General features: G+C 40.1%; 2 protein-coding genes across 2 annotated transcripts in view; one reads left to right on the top strand and one right to left on the bottom strand.

The window, feature by feature from the left end:
• LOC138626921 (E3 ubiquitin/ISG15 ligase TRIM25-like) overlaps positions 1 to 18,645 on the bottom strand; it is a 188,401-nt gene that overhangs the window by 84,342 nt on the left and 85,414 nt on the right. The window lies entirely within an intron of this gene.
• Positions 1,290 to 18,645, top strand: part of LOC138626927 (receptor-type tyrosine-protein phosphatase N2-like) — a 157,220-nt gene continuing 139,864 nt past the window's right edge. Inside the window, 2 exon segments of the mRNA XM_069708940.1 lie at positions 1,290 to 1,582; positions 11,324 to 11,374. Of these exon segments, the coding sequence (XP_069565041.1) occupies positions 1,492 to 1,582; positions 11,324 to 11,374 (142 nt within the window). The 5' untranslated portion in view covers positions 1,290 to 1,491.

Genomic DNA, 18,645 nt, shown 5'->3' with positions numbered 1-18,645 from the left:
CCTGAAACCTGCCCTCAGTCCGACATTAGAAGAAGCCATTTTCCCTTCCTTGAGGGAACCTTGAACACATTTAATGGCTAAAAACTGTAAAACAGAAACTGAACGAGAGTTTTTAACGTCCAGCGCTGGAGAGACGAAGGAAGGAAGGTTTGATGGTTTGATGGTTTGATGGTGAGTCAACAGCTGCTAATTTTTTGCCTATTTTAATTTAAATCCCCCAAATAAAGTGGACTTGGTCATTTAAAGGAAATGTTTTAAAAATCTACACTCTCTAAAATTATGAAAAGAAGTGCACTTTAAAAGCAACTCAACCACAGTTTTAGGGGATTTTATAATCTTTTATTTTCCATGACTATTTTTTTTCTTACATTTTTAATTAAAATGACTATTATAGTTTCACTGAGGCCAATTAATGTCTTCTAAAAGGACTTCAAGAGACTTTATTCCGTATTTATTCAGAGTTCGTCACGTGTTTCCGACATTTCTCAGCAAAATAAGATTAAAAAAAAAACCAACAACTTCCGTTTCTTTCACCTGCTCAGACCTGCTTTATTTCCGACAGCACCTGAAGGCAGCAGTGGTGCTGAATCAGAGAGGAGGTCCGTGAATGCGTCAAGTCTGGAGGAAAAACACTAAAACCGGATATCAAGCGATTCAACCTTCAAAATAAAGGTTTTAAACGAGAGAGCTGGTAGGACGAAGGGATATGTAAAAGAATAACAACATTGGACTGTAAAATAAACGATTATATGGTGTAATACTATTATGAAATGGACTAATACTAAGATATCTACTATGAAGGGAAACTGTTTTGTTGAGCGTGTCAGAAGTAAATAGTTTAAAAAAAGGCGTGGGGCATAATTAAATATATATATTTGATTTAAATATATATATTTAAAGTTGTAACTGCTTTATACTAGTATGCATCGTCAATAAGGGCTTTATTTTGAAAATCAGAAAGCTGAAGGGACAATTTATAGAAAGTAAAACACAAAAACAACAATAAAACAACTTCTACTGTTTATATGTGGTCTTAAGGTTTAAATGTGACTCTTAAAATGTGTTTTTAATTGTACTTTGTGACGGTTTAGATGTGTAAACATAGAAACCTTACTTCCTGTTCTATAATGGTTTTAAATTTTCCCTTTTTCCATCTTGTTTTTTTTTTTATTTTTTTTTTACTTCACATAAAAAAAAAGGCAGAATATTGTGTTTTAGACTTTTACTTTGGAAAGTGCACACCGGAAGTAGCGTATGTAAGCGCACGTGTTTCGATGCTGCGAGAGCTCGAGCTTCCAGCAGCAGAAACGCCCTGCATCCTCCTCTCTCTCTCCTCTCCTCTCCTCTCCTCCTCCGACATCCATCCTTCCATCCACCCACCGTCTCCTCCTCTGCTCCTCCAGCCGCGGAGGGACCGCTGCGCTCGGGAAGGAAGACGAACCAGCCCCCGCCGAAAGAAATGGCCTTTTAACAGCCGAGAGAAGAACAGACATGGATCCTTTCTCCTTCCTCCACCTCCTCCTCCTCCTCCTCCTCGCCGCGTCCCTGAGCCGCTTCCCGGCGGCTGCTGAGAGGAGATTCGGTGAGTAAATTAACGGATGATTATGATTATTATAATTTATTTGAATGACAGCGGAGCTCCGTCCCTCAGAGCCATTTTGCGGACGGTTTTCTGCACCGTGTCAAAGAGCAGCTGATTCACCGCAGCTTCACCTGAGGACACAAACACGGAGGTCCTGCAACTCGTTTCTGCAAAAAAACAAACAAAAAAACAAAAAAAACAAGCTCCGCTGCACATCTACGAGAGCTCAGAGCAAAACGAGAGGAAAATAACCGGAGAAAAATAACCGGAGCACCGCGAGACAGCAACCCGCAGCGGGAGGAAAATACGGTGCAATGATCCTTTATTAACTAGAGGAGGCCTGAATGTGTCAGAAGTGTTTCCAACTACAGTTAAACTGCAAACAGAAGAAAACGTTTTGTAAAGTCCTTTTTACAAATAAAAACTTTTACAAAATACTATAAAATGACCAATAAATCTAAAATGATTAGTATATAAATAAATAAAAAACTATATGAAAAAAAAAAGTTCAGGACTGCAAATAAAAAAATAAAAATGTATTCGACATAAGTAATATTTACACAATATAATATGGAAATGAAATAGGAACAAGTTGCAACTAAAAATAAAGAAATAATTAATTTAAAAAATATTCCCAAAATTCAGGAGTTTTATATTTTTATGGAATTGCTTTTAATAAAGCAGAGAAAATTAATAAAATAAACTGCACAACAACAATAAAATATGGAAATTGCTTCGTAGCCCACAAGAATATTAGTTGAAATACTAACGTCAAAGTAATTAATTCATTTTAAAAGTGTTACAATGAAAAGTAAAAGTAGGCAAGAAAGCCACAGCTAAATAAATACACAAAATATAGAGTAAAATGAAGTATTGAATAACATACTGAGAAAAATAAGTAAATATGAGTACTAAATATAAATAAAAAATAAAAAAATAAAAAATAAAAACAAGCAGCGCTGAGTCTGTGTACGCTCGCTTGTAAACAAGAGGAGCAGCCGTCAGCGATAACATCGCTGCAAAGCAATGAAAACCGAGACGACACACACACTCTCCGATTTCCAGCTCCTGACCGAGGTTATTGATCGGATATTAAAATGTGTGTGTGTGTGTGTGTGTGTGTGTGTGTGTGTGTGTGTGTGTGTGTGTGTGTGTGTGTGTGTGTGTGTGTGTGTGTCGACTGGTGACATTAATTTCTCTCCTGCACGGAGGCTATAAATAGACGAAATCTAATAGTTGAGATGTGGAGCCTGCGGGACGAGTGATGCGGAGATGTGATGAGGAGGAGGAGGAGGAGGAGGAAGAAGAAGCTGGTGAGGGAGGTGTGTGTGTGTGTGTGTGTGTGTGTGTGTGTGTGTGTGTGTGTGTGTGTGTGTGTGTGTGTGTGTGTGTGTGTGTGTGTCTCCAGATTACATAACCAGCATGCAGAGAGTATGGCAGCCAACAGGACTCACTGGAGCACCGAGCTGAAGCCTCCGTTTGCATATTCGTGCTTTTCGTGTCGTTCAACAACAACAACAACAACAATAACAATAACAACAATGTACACTCTGAAAATGGGGAAGTTTTGATGAGGATTTGGATCCTGCTTACGTTCGCCTGGCGTACCCAAAACCCCAAATTGAATGCGTGAACATATTTAGGTCTGGTCGTTTTTGTTTTGTTTTTGTGCTTCTAGCAGCTAAAAGTTGTTTTTTTTTTGTCTGTTTTGTGTTTATTGTTGTTATTTCCCTTATTTCGTGCTCCTTCTTGAAAGAAGGAGAGGGGTCGGCGTTGACGTAGTCGTGATGTATAAATACTTTACCCTCAGTTTTGTAGATATCTCAGAAGTCTTTTCAAAATAAAATTCACTCAGCTGTAGTGACTCTTAATTCAGTTTAAAATATTCGGAGGCATCGCTGACCATGTAGACAATGTGAGGATGTTTGATCATCTCCTTAATCGTTAGGAGGGAGGGAAGGAGGGAGGGGCCTGGAGAAGGTCGCAGAGGGTTCACCAGGTGTGACCGTCACCGCGGCAACGCTCATTAACATTTCATTGGTGGTGATTGGTCGGGTCGGGGCAGAGCTGCAGCGGTTGGTTTACTGTAACTGCGCCGTACTACGCCAGGACATAGACGGGTGTATGGGAGCGGTGATGTCACAGCGGCGGAGCGATCTGATTGGTTTAGAATTAGATTCCATTGGCAGTGATGAATCTTACATTTTTATTTTGTATTTTTTTCTGCTTTTAGGAAACCTTGATACCTGCGCTGGGATTTCTAGTATTTATTTTATTCACACCAACCAAAATGCTCCAGAGTGTCTGATATTGTCGGCTAGCAACGACTGCTTTGAGATCATTGACTGTTTATTAAAGTAGCTTCGTAAATTCGTAAAAATCTTTTGTAAATCAGTCAACGGAAAAGGAAATCCAGGAAGTAATTTAATGCGTTGCGCTCAGTTTCACATGTAGCTTTCGAGTCTGAAGTGCCACAAAGTGCAGTACCACCGATGGCCACCGGCTCCTTAGACTTTCGTTTAACTTCTCTCATGAAATAAGATGTAAATAAAATGAGTTATCTCGGTGTTGTTAGCTAAAGTCACTCCTTCTTCTTAGTTTTCTGGAGGTCCATCTGAAAATAATCCCTCATTCATTAGAAAAGAAGATTCAAGAAGACCTGTTTTTGGGGGCGTGTCTGTTTGATTGACAGGCCTGTGGTCCAGTCAGGTTACAGCTATCGGTGGGCGGGACGTAGTATCGTCAGGTTTATGATCAGATCGGTCAGATCCACCTCTGGCTCCTCCCCCAGCTCGTCCAAATATGGTCACTTCCTGCTCCAAACCGCTCCGAACTAGCAAAGATGGTGACGGACAGAATCTTGTTTAGGAACTTTTCATGCAAAAGAACTATATATATATATTTTTTTTTTAATTTTTTTTTTTTTTTTTTTTTAATTTTTTTTTTTTTTAATTTTTTAAATTTTTTTTAAATTAATTTTTTTTAAATTTTTTTATACCTACTTAAAGACCGACCTGGGTGATGTTGTCGTCCTCCTGCCAGGAGTTTGTGGTGACGTTATAGAGGTTCATCTCAGGTGAAAAGCTGAAAGTATTATCAGCATCTCCTGAAGTCCAGCTGGTGCTTTCGACTGGGAACATATTGATCAAGGCTGTGTGATGAAAAGCCCGTCACTCTTAACGATGTCCTGCTTCTGTTTCTGCTTCATCGCTGCCTGCTGCAAGCTGCTGCCCCCCACCACCACCACCACCACCACCACCAGGTGAAGCTGCATCTGCTCGGAGATTTATCTCAGTGAAATGTGTCTGTTTTGGCCCTGCAGGGTTCGGTTGTGCTTCATACTCGCGATGATGATGATGATGATGATGATGATGATGGTGGTGGTGAGGATGAGGATTCACTGGAGAGCTCCCAGCTCAGCTTCTTTTGATATTTATGGCCTTCAACAGTTAAGTCAGTAGACATGTTTACCATCACTGATCTATAATAAACAGCACGGACAGATGAATATCACTCGTTGGAGATATATTTGTTTATCGTTAGCAGTCGTATGTTGTCGCAATATCAGTCAACTTACACATAATTATCAGTATATTTTCGCACATCCCTTAAATTCCCAAAATATTAAGTTTGCAGGAATCTGAAATAGTCTGACCTTCTGAATGCCGGGTATTTAATTCACTACAAAACATATTATAAAGTGCAATTTAGCTGCATATGAAATGAACATCATTTATAAGTGACAGCTTCTTAAACGTCATTAGTCCTTCCATTAAATTGCACCTAAATAAATGTGTTATTTTTACCAGCTAACGGTGTGACTGAAAGCTTTTCTGTGCCATTTGGCATCATCACCAACATTACCTCCATTTACCCTCCAAATAAAGCGTCTTTTTTGAACGTTTTATGTTTTTATATTGATTGTTTATTTATGGAAATTTAAAAAAAAAAATCCACACAATAAAAGCAGCCAGCAGCTTAGAGCTTGACAGTAAATTTAAACCTGCATTGAACCAGATGGATCAGCGCTTTGCTTTTTTGAACAGTCAGAGGAAGAGGAGGATAAAAAATACAATTGTTTTGTCGCTGTAGGAGACGGAGGAGGAGGATGACGAAGAGAGATTACCACCAATTCAAGCAGGCGTCTTCGCGCACACCTCCCCTCGGGGATTTTTCCCGCTCCGCTGCAAAAAAAAAAAAAAAAAAAAATTCTGCCTTTTGCTTCAAAAATCCTTCCTCTTGTTTGTTTTGTCGGAAATTGTCAGGTTGTAGAGATTGATCATTTTGTCTTTGGAGCTGCAGCCCAAACAAACAGGATTGTTGTCATCTTAGAATCAAAAGGAAAACAAAACGAAGGCCTGTAACACACCGACAGCCAATTAGGAAGCCCCGTTTTTTTCATCAGCCATGTGGGGGTGGGTTGGTGGGGTGGTGGTGGGGGGGTGGCGGCATCGCTGGTGACATTAGAAAATCTTTGTTTCACACACTGTCATTTTTTAGGGGCCTATCCAGGATGCTATATGAAAGTTCAAACCAACTTTATGGGCTTATCTCTGCTCCTAATTTGATTAAACGCCTTTTTTCTAAGGTGGTGCTCAAAAGGCACTACATTTTTTTTTTATTATTAAATGACAATGATCAATTAAGTAATTAAATGATAATTAATGTTAACATGGCTAGCCTCCTGACCACACTAGTGATTTAGCATCACTTCCGAGGCCAAATGACCAGCATGTCTTTAGTTAACTATTTTCATTTAATTTTACAGTATTGAATTTAGTAACCCAACTTATTCTTTAGTACACTTAACGCTTTGTAAGAAAAGCTGCAGTAAAAGTCCTGGTGCTAGGTTCGATTTGACCCGTTTGAATCGGGGATAAAAAGCGAACGAGTGTTTACGTTCAGCCTTTAAGATGTGAAAATAAAGATTATCTGAGGATACATCTTATGAAACTCTCATAATAATTGCAGATAAAGTCAGAAACCCCAGACATGGCCAACCAAATGTAAAACTGTCTAGATCTTTTTTCATAATTTTTAAATATGTCATTTTCAAACCACTCGAGACGTAAATGTTTCTGTGGCCAATTAAATGGTTGGCTCACATTTTGTTGAGGTGAACGCTCTCAGTTGAATGTTTTGGCCGCTCTCCCTCAGGAGCAGCAGGTGTCTTGACACAAAGAAACAGATGGCATTGTGGGAAATGTAGTACCTTCCTGCCAGGAAGCATTAAAAGGCCCCATGGCCTGGACGCTGCTCTTTTTGCTCACAGGGTGATTCTGATTGAAATCCTGTTCCTCCCCCGTCGCTGCCTTGTCCACGGTGAAATACCGCAAACCCATTTCACACCCTGCTGCCGAGGAGTGATGAAACCGGAGAGGGCACAAAAAAAAAACTCAGGTGGCAGCTGAAGTCCAAAAGCATGCAAGCAGAATCATTTTTCTACATCATCCACCTCGAGCTGGTAGGAGGGAGCTCTTATGTGCAGGTGAAATGGGAAAAATAAATCATCATTCCCCCCCTTTAGTCATCTTTTATTTTCTCTTAAAGTCATCTTCGTAACATGTCTCTTATAGGCGTTGTTTACTTTATAGTCAAATACATTTACAATAGCAGCAATAATGGACTCATTTTCAATGTGTTTTAACAAAAACTGAATCAAACTATTCTTTATTTTTAAAACCAAAACATGATCTCAGGATAACTTATCAATAAAACAGGTATAACAAACCAAACTTTTTGACTTTTTTTCAAAACAATTTATTTTATACTAACATAATATTAACTTTAAGACTAGATCAGTTTAATGTACAGTAACATACAGAGATATGCAAAAGTGGAACTTACTTCGTTATGCAACCAAATAATGTCTTTACAATTTTTAAAACAGCACAAGAAAGTTCATTATTAATAAGCATTCTTTGGTGTCAGAGTTTCATAGGTTTCTATTTTAAGTGATGATATTTATCTAGTTGATCGTTGTAGATTCAGTCGGATATATTTTATTTATATTTATATTTCTTTTGTGTTTGTGTTAAATTGCGTCAGTTGTTTACTGTTTTATTCAGTTGTACGGCAGTGCATTTTGTATTTTCACCATGTAAATAATGAGGAAAAATTGCTGCTGCGACTGAAAGGCTAATGGGGAGGTGAACAAACAAACAAACAAACAAACGATAAAGAAATCATGATTTCTAGCCCTATTGCAAGAACATCCAAAACGTTTTGTACACAAAAAGATGTTGCTTGATAATGAGGAAGTGATGAAGTACAGAAAAAACAGGAGCAGTAAAGTAGTCATAAAATAAAATGCAAATCTATTAAAAACAATAAATACCTGATTTCATTACAAAATCACATCCTTTTGAGCATGCGATGCCGTCACAACAACTGCTGCAGTAAAATCAATCTGAAAATACAATTTCAAATAAATTCTTTTGTGTTCCTTTTCTAGCTTGTATATGTTGTCTTTTTTTGTATTTATTTTTTTTCATGCTATTTTGGAGGAACAGGTCCAAACGCTGCCGTAAGCTGCTGTAATATAAAAACAGCGTTTCTTGCGTTACACGTCTCGCCCTTTTTTCTTTTTAACGAGGCTTCGTCTTGCTGGAATTTGCTGTGAAGACTTCAACTTTTTCTCCTCAGAGACGTAAACAAATACAGCCACGGGGTGATTCTCCCTTTTAATTACACCAAAAACACAAACATAATGAACATCCAGCAAACATGACACGACGCTCATGGCAAATGACTTCACTCTGATACGTGTTCATTATAGACAAACGGCATCCTGGGTAAAAAAAAAAAAAAAAAAAAAAAAGGAACGAGGTCGCTGTGACAAAATTAAGACGTAGCTTGACAGCGGGTGTTTTTTGGTAATTTATGCGATCCTTTTTTTTTTACGCTCCCGGTTGAATTTTGATTTATTTTGGCAAGTTCAACTTTTCTGTCCCAAAATAACAGCAAAGACTTTCGAGGGTGAAGAACGTTTTTTGCATCTAAAATGAATCACAATGATCAATTTAATCATCTTTTTTTGTTTGTTTCATACCACTTTTAACAGAGAAGTCTAATAATTTACCTCCAGCTGATGAAGAAACGTTTATTGTTTTTCAAAACCGGCTCCCATTCTGCTTTTGTGTTTGTCTTGATGTTGTTAACGTCAACAGATGCTGAACTGCAGTCAAGTCAAATGAGAAGATCATTTTTTTCCCTCTAAGAACTACTTTGAGAAAGCGAAAGAGTCCGAGAGCTTCCTCGTGTTTAGTAACATTTATTCACATAGCTGAGCTCCACCCAAACCAGCTCAATAAGCTGCTGTTAGGTGAACAATAACAAATTGATACTATTCAGGCACATTTTGGATCACAACGGCATAAATTCAGGGGAAGGGTGAATGTGACATTTTTGTTAGATTCATCCAGCTGTTTCAAAATGACCTTGAGAATTAGAATTATATTATGAGTTTAACCTCTTACTAGTTTGCTTCACGGATGAATTGGGATTTAGATATGTTCGCTGTGAACACTTTGTGGATGTTATTCATCTTCAATAAATGTTTAAAAATGAACATTTTTCTTTAGGCGAAAATATTGAAAGGAAAGTCTGGAACTGGTTTTGAACTCAGAACCTCAATCTGGCGTTTTTCTAAGTGCACATTTTTTTATAAACACAACACAACTCGATGTGTTTGGACGGAAACTACAGTCTCGGCCCAACAAGCTGCAGGAGCAGGTTTCCACAACAGGAAAGTCCTCAGCTGGAGGAAGCAGGCTGCATTCAAACCGCTGATGCTGAGTTTTATCTTAAATTACTCCAAAACTGTTCCGGTCGAGCTGCTCGCTGCCCAAAAGCAGTTTTTTTTTTTTTGTCTCAGGTGTGGACGTGTGCAGCTGCGAGGTTTGTGTCGAGCTGAACAACACGAACCGCAGACTGAAGACAGGAGCTCATGCAGTATGAATGTGGTGAGATGAGGATGAGGAGAGGTAATCACTGCCACTCTTTGATCCCCGGCAGGCAGAAGGGGGAGGAGGGTGCCGCTCGTCGATGAGCAAGTGTTGCCATGGTTACAGCATCCCATTATTTAGCTAGTTTCAGCTGGTGCTCCGGCAACAAAGCTCGTTAAGCCTGGGTGTATTTTCCTAATGTGTGTGTGGTTGTACGTGTTTTTATATCCCAGAGTGAATACACGTCAAACCACGAAAAATGGTTCTGATCCAGAAGTGTCTTCAGCTGCAATACCAGCGAGTGCCACTAGAGGTCGGCTCCAAAAAGCCTCCGGCTCCATAGACTCCCATTCAACTTCTCTCATCAAATCCAAAGTGAATCAAATGTGTCCATCAGTTCTCTCGGTGTTGTTAGCTAAAGTCACTCCTTCTTCTTAGTTTTCTGGAGGTCCATCTGAAAATAATCCCTCATTCATTAGAAAAGAAGATTCAAAAAGACCTGGTTTTGGGGGTGTGTCTGTTTGATTGACAGGCCTGTGGTCCAGTCAGGTTACAGCTATCGGTGGGCGGGACGTAGTATCGTCAGGTTTCCGATCAGATCGGTCAGATCCACCGCTGGCTCCTCCCCCAGCTCGTCCAAATATGGTCACTTCCTGCTCCAAACCGCTCTGAACTGACAAAGATGGTGACGGACAGAAAACACAGTATTAGTACTGCGGAATGCAGTGAGAATACATATGTGCCAGTAGTAGTGGTAGAAATGATCGTAGTACACAGTAATTGTTGTGGTTTTAGTTGATGACAGCAACTGAAACAGCTGCTTTTAGAATCTCTTCCTATTTTTCTGAATTCAGTTTTTTTTAATGCAATTCTCCTGCAGAAAAACACTGATTTAAAAACCTTGAACGTGATGCTGTGATCGGGCCACGGTGCCGAGCGCCGAGCCAAGCTGCTGCCTGAACTAACCGCAACCAACTAAATCCTGTTTGTGACAGGAAAGAACATTGTGCTGCTGCAGCTACTCTCCAGATCTACAGCAGGTTCAGAAATATATATACAAGCAACAGATTTTTTAGAAGTGTCTTTGTTTGGGACGGCGTGCTGAGACGGAGACGTCCGGTGTAATAAATGCCGCCAGATCTCCTGAAAAGCTCTGAAGGAGCCGATTCGATGCATCATGCTGTTCCTCCGTCGGCCGGGTGTTAAACCAGGATAACCGCAAGCATTTACTGCCCTCGGCTGACAAATGTAGCGAAGCAAAAAAAAACCTGACATAAAACACAGGAGGTGTGACGTCTTAATAAACCACTCGGTCCCAACATCTTAAAATAGATAAATATTCCTTTAATGGCAGAATTAAAGGGCTGGTTCCAAGCGATATCTGTTCATGCAGTTAGATTTGATTTGAGATATGTGGCAGGATGATGTTACGTTCCTTTTATTTCGTAAATAGGAGGTCGGGCTAGAACGACGGCGCGCCCGAGTCGACCGCGTTTCAAGTCGTCGATAAAAAAACAAACACGTAATTTCACTCTTTTTAAAACCAGTTTTTCTGTAAATTGAAGTTGCAGAACGCTCTCCCCCTCTAAAGTGCATGAGAACAGCAAAAAAGTTCACGGGGGGGGTTGTGAGGTTGTTCTGAGTTTCTGATTTGGAAATCCAACTTCCAGTTGAAATTCCTGATTAGGAACTCAGGAAATTCTAATTTCCAAGTTCAAATGGAACAAAATTGTGCGTATGATGTTAGTTTCTTGCCGCTAACCAGTTTGTTGTCGTTGTGTTTCCGTGCCGACAGGTTGCCTGTTCGAGAACGAGCTGTGTTCGCCGTATGAGGTCTGCGTCAACGGTAAGCTGTCCAACACACGTTTTAAAAAAGTCATAAAAAAACCAAAAACAAACTCTACATACATTAAAACTGCAGATGTTGCAACTTCTGGATAAAACCACACGTCCAGGATGTTGAACTACAGTTTGATAGCTTGACGTCGAGGTTTTGTCCATTGATAGTTTAACTTTCGGCTTTTCTTCCATCCCCGTGTCTGTGAAGCAGCAGATCAGAGAAACAAGAGAAATTAGACTTTCAGTGGCAGAAAGATGCACGACTGAAATGAAACGAGTGCGCTGGAAGTAAGTCGATGAATAATAGTTAATGGATGTAACTGCAGTTCGGGACGGGGGGGCTTTACTCTTCCCCTCGCTGCCTCCTGCTGAGAATCAACCTAAATATAAAAAAAAAGAAGAAAAAAAAGCCCTAAAACGATTTTACATCTGAGTCTTTGAAACACTTTTTATTTTTTTTATTTTTTTATCTTTGCCTTCACCGGGTCTGGTGGACGTTAACCGAGTTACTCCGCAGAGATTTCTGTTCCAGCCTTTTGTTTTCTGTAACCGCCGGTCGTCCTGGATTCATTGGTTTTACTGGGAAGCTCTGGGCTCACTTATCAACATCTCTGCAGGGTTTAAAGGCACCGAGGGAGCCGGCAGAGATAACAGAGCGCTCAGCTGTCGTCTCCTGCGTGATGTCATTAAGCGTGACGACGGTCCGTCCGGAGATCAGGCGGCCGGACGTTACCCCGACCTGCCGTTTGGTTTATTTCAGGCAACGGTGCGTTTGTTCTAAATTGATCAGCTCAAGTCGTTTCCTGTCTGCGCTGTGTCCTTTTCTGAAATGTGCCCCGTAATCTTATTCTGACATATTCTGGGGATGAGACGAAGCGTGCCGAGGTACGTTTTATTTTTAGCCCCGAGCTCAGACGGGCTCTCCGTCCGTGTTGTGACTGCTTCGGGTGACCTCGTTTCACTTTGGTGGGAAAAAAAAAAGAAGAGGTGTGACCTGACTGAGGAGTCCTATAAGGAGTCCTTTGTTCTTCACTTCTGTTATTTTTGTCTTCGGGCTTCTTCTTCTTTTTCCTTTTTTTCAAAAACTGTTCAAATGGGGGCAACTGCAACTCCTGAAAGTCAAAACACACTTTTTTTTTTTATTATTAGGCTGCCGTTAATACAGCCGGGGATTGTTAAAAATTTTTATACCGGCATAAATCATCTTTGATATTGACATTCGTTCCTGAACAATACTTTCTTTTTTTGTTTTTATTAAATCTATTTGAAGAAAAAAAGAACATGACACGTTATGGTTTAGTTTTCATGCAGTTTAGAGGGGGAGAGTGTAACCCTGTTTTTTTTTCTGTAGCTACAATTTACAGATGTCCCCTAAACGCCTCATGTGTGTGTTTAGATTAGATTAATTTAAAAAGTACGAGTTGCCAAATAAATATGAGGTTCTGATGTAAGATTTACGGTGGTTGCACCTCCAGCCATTGTTCCCCCCCCGCCGTGTGTCCGACATGCTTTAATAGCCGCTGTCAGGCTGCCCACCCCCCCACCCCCACCCCTGCCATTGTCTGCGAAGTAGACAATGGCGGTCCGTTGTGCCGGTTGATTGGCAGCTCGGCGCTCTATCGGGCCACACAGCCGGCTCGGATCGCTCTGAGCTGGCTGTTTCGTCCTGGCAGAGAAAAGCCACGGTGAGTGAGCTCGGTATTGTTCGGCCCGAGGACGTCCTCTCTCTCTTTTCTTTCTACATATTTTTCCAACAACAAAAGGGAGAGTGTGACAGCCGAAGGTAACATCTCAATACCTGCGAGGACAACAGCTCGTTACTGCGACAGCTCGTTACTGCGATGCGATGAAACTTCAAATTAAGACATATTTGATTATTTTTTTCCCCCCTCCAAAATAAAAACCAAACAAACCGCCATTGCAGGATTTGAGAGTCCAGTATTCATTGACGAGCGATGACGCCCCCCCCCCCCCCCCCCCCCCCCGACCTCCTTCGACCCCTGTGGACTTTTTGCTATTTTAAAAGCGCACGACCTCGACATTACCCGGTACGAAAGGGAAAAGAGGCAAAGCTCGCCGCTCGAATCGGCGACTTTGACATTTTCATTGTTGACTCGCCGTCTCGGCAGACGGAGGCCTACGAGGCTCGGCGTTCGTACGCTGCACAAAGTGAGCCGTTCGTGTGGTAGTGAGTGTTTTTTTTGTTTTGTCTTTTTCAGGGAACGAGAAAATTCGACTTGTGTTCATCTTCTGTTTTCGTTTGTCTTCAAGAACTCGTTGATAATTGAAAGCAGGTCACTTCACGAGTCCAGATTACTGTAAATACATTTAAATTCAGTCAGGAATTCGACACACACTGGCTGCTCAGAGGGACATTTTTTGCAGCGTAAAAGCCTCCGCTGGCTCTCGTTTTTAGCCGCAGCATGAAGCCGAGTCTGGACACGGAGATAAGGGCGTCAATAACGCTCAAAAGGTCCTGCAGCTTTACATGTTTTTAGGGATGTAGCTGATGATGTTTTTAAGACGAGTCATGTACAGATTTTTCTCTCGATTACGGGATTCATAATTTTTTTCCCCAAATTGATGTCCTCTGATCTCTTTTTCTTTTTTTCCCCCCAAAACCCAAAATATATTCACTTTATTATCATGTTGGACAAAGATGAAGCTTTCTGATAAAAGAAAAACACCAAAGCAGATTTTTGGCTAAAATCAAAATGATTTTCAATTCTGTACTTGTGGAATAATTTTCTGTTGAACGATCAGTCTTGTTCTAGTTTCCTAAGTGCATAAAATATTTAGGTTTGTGGTATATCAAAGCACACAATCTTACCTTTACGTTTTACTTCTTCATATTGGCCATAATATTGCGTACGTTACTGTCACTTGTTCGACACACTTCATTGTTTCCTTTCCTTCTTTCTTTTTTATATTCCTGGTTTTGCGCTGACTTTACATTTAAGGACATTTAGTCTTGTTTCTGTTCAAATCATTAACTGTATAAAAGTGTTCGTGGCTTTGGGGTCTGAAAAATGGTTCCGATACAAGAAGTGTCTTCAGCTGCAATACCAGCGAGTGCCACTAGAGGTCGGCTCCAAAAAGCCTCCGGCTCCATAGACTCCCATTCAACTTCTCTCATCAAATCCAAAGTGAATAAAATGTGTCCATCAGTTATCTCGGTGTTGTTAGCTAAAGTCACTCCTTCTTCTTAGTTTTCTGGAGGTCCATCTGAAAATAATCCCTCATTCATTAGAAAAGAAGATTCAAAAATACCTGTTTTTGGGGGTGTGTGTCTTATACTGTAATTGTTTTATGGTTCTCCCAAACGGTCCTTGCTTTACATTACACAATCATTGTGTTACCGGATTTTATAGCTTAACAGTTTATAGCTGTGTTGGTTTGTTTTTGTGTGAAGCACTTTGTAACGTAACTTTTTTGTAACTTTTATTATAATAATTTTTACTTTGACAATTTTTACTTTGTGCTGGTTCAAGAAAGTTAATGTTGACTATATTTAAATCTTTCAGTATGAAAAACAACAGTGTTAAAAAAGCAAACAAGCACTGTAAACAAACAAAAGGCCGCCAGTCAGAGACGCTGTTGATGTATTGGGTGATAAAACGTTCCAGTCAGGACAAATTTTCCATCATCCGCTCGCCGATGGCGCCGCCGCCGCCCCTCCAGGTGTTGATTGGCTCCCCCCGGCATCACTGTCGCAACTGTAATGGAGCTCGTCCAGAAAACGCTTGCTCAGCATGGAAACGCCGATTTTCCAGCAGAGAATATGGCTGGCCTCCAGTCATGCTTTAATTGGCATTAATTAACTGAGCTAGAAGAGCGCTGATTTGTGGTGATAAGTACTGTTGTTCCTGTGATACTCAGAGCGAATAAAACGCTACAACCCGTCTAAGTTTTAAGTGAAGGCATATGTCGTGGGGGGAGATTGGATGAGGGAATCTGAATATGAGGAGATTTAACCATTTAACTTTATGCCTAATTAAAAAAAAAACTAACACAGTATCTTTGATCAATAGATCCCTGAATTAGAAAATGAAGATATTTTGTGCTTTAAAAGTTTGGACAGTTTAACAAAATTCATGAACGTACGCGTGCTGTTCTTTCATATTAATGGCAGTCTGTGAGAATATTTCAATTTTAATATCTCACTGTTAATTGTGATATTAGAATAATTTTCAAACAGACAAAATAAATATTTAAAAAAAGCAGGTGATCAGAAATAATTGTAAAAACATGATTTGCTTTGTACAAATGTTTATTCTAAATGTAGATAAGTAAGTAAACACAAATAATATTTACTATACACAAATATATATTGACCTTAACCTGTTTTTGCTTTATTTAAAAAAAATTCAGCGTAAAAGAGTAAAATATTACTATTCCAGAAAAAAAAAGAAGTGAGGCGTTCAGGGAACATCTGTGAATTGTAGCAACAGAAAACAACCCGGGTTACACTCTCCCCCCCTAAACTGCATGAAAACTAAAGATTTGTACCATAATTTGTCTTTTTCTTTTTTCCTTTTTATAAAATCTGTTCAGGAACCGGTATCGGTTGAACACTTTTCTCTGCTTCTCAGATGCTCTGGTGATTATCCGGTTTTATTTATTAGCTGAGTTTACTGACGGGTCAGAAGAGCAGCAACAGGTCGAGCTCAAAGAAAACTCCTTCAGATGCTCCGGCGTTCTCTGAGACTGTAAATTTTAAGCTCATTTCTGTTTGAATATTTCTGTTTCTTTAATTTTAATCCATAGCCTTCATTTGTTCTTTCCTGTACAAACCAAACATGGGTGACACCGACACCAGTGTGACAAAGAGAGGTCGCTCTGTTTCACCTCCCCTCTCTCTCCTGGCCTGCTCCTCCTCGATTAGCTGCAAGGGACAAAAAAATAAAACACTCGATGGGAATTGCCATGGCAACAGGCGCGAGAGGAGCAAGGCTCAACTGGCCCATTACCCATTTACGCCTCCTGAACACGTTGCAACAGTCGACATGTCACAGCAGCCCGGCGGTAAAAAAAGATCTCCGTGAAGTCTAAATTTATCGATCGATCGGCATGTTGTGTTTTTTAATTTTTTAATTTTTTTAAGTGACAGAAACTCTTCATCAGTCCGCAGATCAAAGTGAAAAGTCGCCCGTTTCTTCGATCTCTTGCTTCACTAACGGGATATTTGCTGCACGCCTGTCTGATTGGACTAATTGTCCGGCGTGGGCGGTGCTATTGATCAAAAGCTGTGGTTGTAACTTCACTCCCATCGTTCCGTAATGGAGCCAAAACGAAGGAGACACTCGGCGACTGGAGGAAGAACAGATGAGTATATTTAAAAGCAGAGACGTTCCCATATTGCTGACGCGTCTCATAAACTGCATGTGCAGGGAGGCGATGGGTCATTGATCACAGCGGCCAGATGTGAAGAGTTTCTCTTATTCTGAAGTCCTTTTTCTGTTTTCTGGCAAAAAACTAACTTTTAAGTTGTTGCTTGTTTTGTTTTATGTCTGCTGAGATTATTATTTTAGTCCTATTTCTCTACAGTTTTCAGATGTATTTGTGCAGAAAGTGTTCCATAATAACTATTTAAGTTATATATTTTTTAAATATAAAACAACCATGTCATTTTTCTTCAAAATTGACTAAAGATGAGTTTGACTGTTAAAAATGTGACATATCGAGACAAAAATTAAACCTTGCGCTGGCAAAAATTAATTAAAAATGCATGTAGACTCAAAAAGTTTGTTGTTTATGGTGTGGGTGTCGTTTGAAATGTTCCGGTACCAGCGCCAAACCCGAGTTGAATGTCATGTTCAAAAATCCTTTTCATTTCATCAAAGCCCTCAAATCTAAAATTAAAAAGGGTTTTCGAAGCATTGAAAACGTGGCAAAATTACAGTTTTCACAAGAAATTGTGTGATTGAAGAAACAAAAAGGAGAATCTGAGCCGGTAATGTTCTTCAACACTTTGAGCTACAGACCCAAAACAGCACGGAGGTTCATTTTGCAGCCCGAGTTTTGGATCAGGAGCAATATTACTGATTTGTATACTGAGTTTCTGTTGTCCTTTACGGTCCACTAATTTAAGATTAAATTGATCTCTATGCAGAAGATAAAGCATCAGATTTGGGTAACATTTCCCTCTTATGGTGCAAACTTTTATATTTTCTTTTGTCCTACTAATGATTAGAAATTTCAAAAAATAACATTGCTATCCTTCTGTTATTATTTCTGCCAAGACCAAAAAAAATAATCGTGAGAAATCCGAGAATGTTGATTACCTTTCCTTAATTTTCTATTGAAGAACTAAAACCTAGGCGGTCGACAAAGAGTTTCTTTAACTCCTTGTCTTTACTGTGTTTATTGAAATAAAATAAAATCTTTCTCTCAAGGTAACGATGCAGCTAATCGTCTATTAGGTGACATATGAAGGAAAGCCTCAGACCTCGCCAAGCGATGCCAGATGTCATCGATCTTGTGGGAGTGCAGTCCGGTGAGGGATGGATGGACTCTTGTGGCTCCCCGGAGGCAACAGATCCATTAAAGACATCTTAATCCAGTTCATTAAGCGGGACTGAGGTTCGCCGCTTTCAGTCGGCGCTTGTTTTTCAACTTAAAAATAGTTTTTTTAACTGCACTTTTTTTTTTAGTAATTCTGCTTTGTTTCAGAAGCATTCATGTTCCCTTATTTGTGTACATTTAATCTTTACTCAACATCTGGTCAGCGTTGCCGGTCGATCTCCTCCATCTTAATGCAGCCCTGCGCTTTCTGAGAACGGCCCTGATGTGAATCCTCCTCGTGCTCTAATCTGCTCTATAAATCACAGGAAGTCGCGTCTGGCTTCTGAATTACGGCCTTCTGGTAGCGAACTGGGATGAATTGCAGAGACTTGGATATGCATGAGCGTAATTATGAGGGATAATTCAAGATGTTCCTTTCCTGCGAAAAAATGAAGAGGAATCGTGTTTCTGAGCTGAGGAAGGGACGGCGGTTTACTCCGGATCTGAGTTTAGTCTTTGTTGGACTTTGTTTGGGTATTTTAAGGATGCCGCGAGGATCATTTCAACACCAGTCAGTTTTCACCGTTTACGGTTTACTTCTAGAGTCAAGGTTGAAATTGGAGAGAAATCTTTTGCAGGCTGAGACGAATGTTCTGCCAATTGGGAATCGAACCCTCGTCAAGTGCTAGGCTCATCACCAGTGGTTCAATCTGAGAGAAAAACCTCGGCTCGGTGGAAAGAGACAGCTGTCAATCAAATAAAAGAGACACCCGT

This window comes from Brachyistius frenatus, unplaced genomic scaffold (assembly GCF_029030835.1).
Source record: "Brachyistius frenatus isolate BFR_SWC_R1_liver_20210118 unplaced genomic scaffold, ASM2903083v1 Contig_79, whole genome shotgun sequence".
NCBI classification, from domain to species: Eukaryota; Metazoa; Chordata; class Actinopteri; family Embiotocidae; genus Brachyistius; species Brachyistius frenatus.
This window is presented reverse-complemented; position numbering and strand designations above follow the sequence as displayed.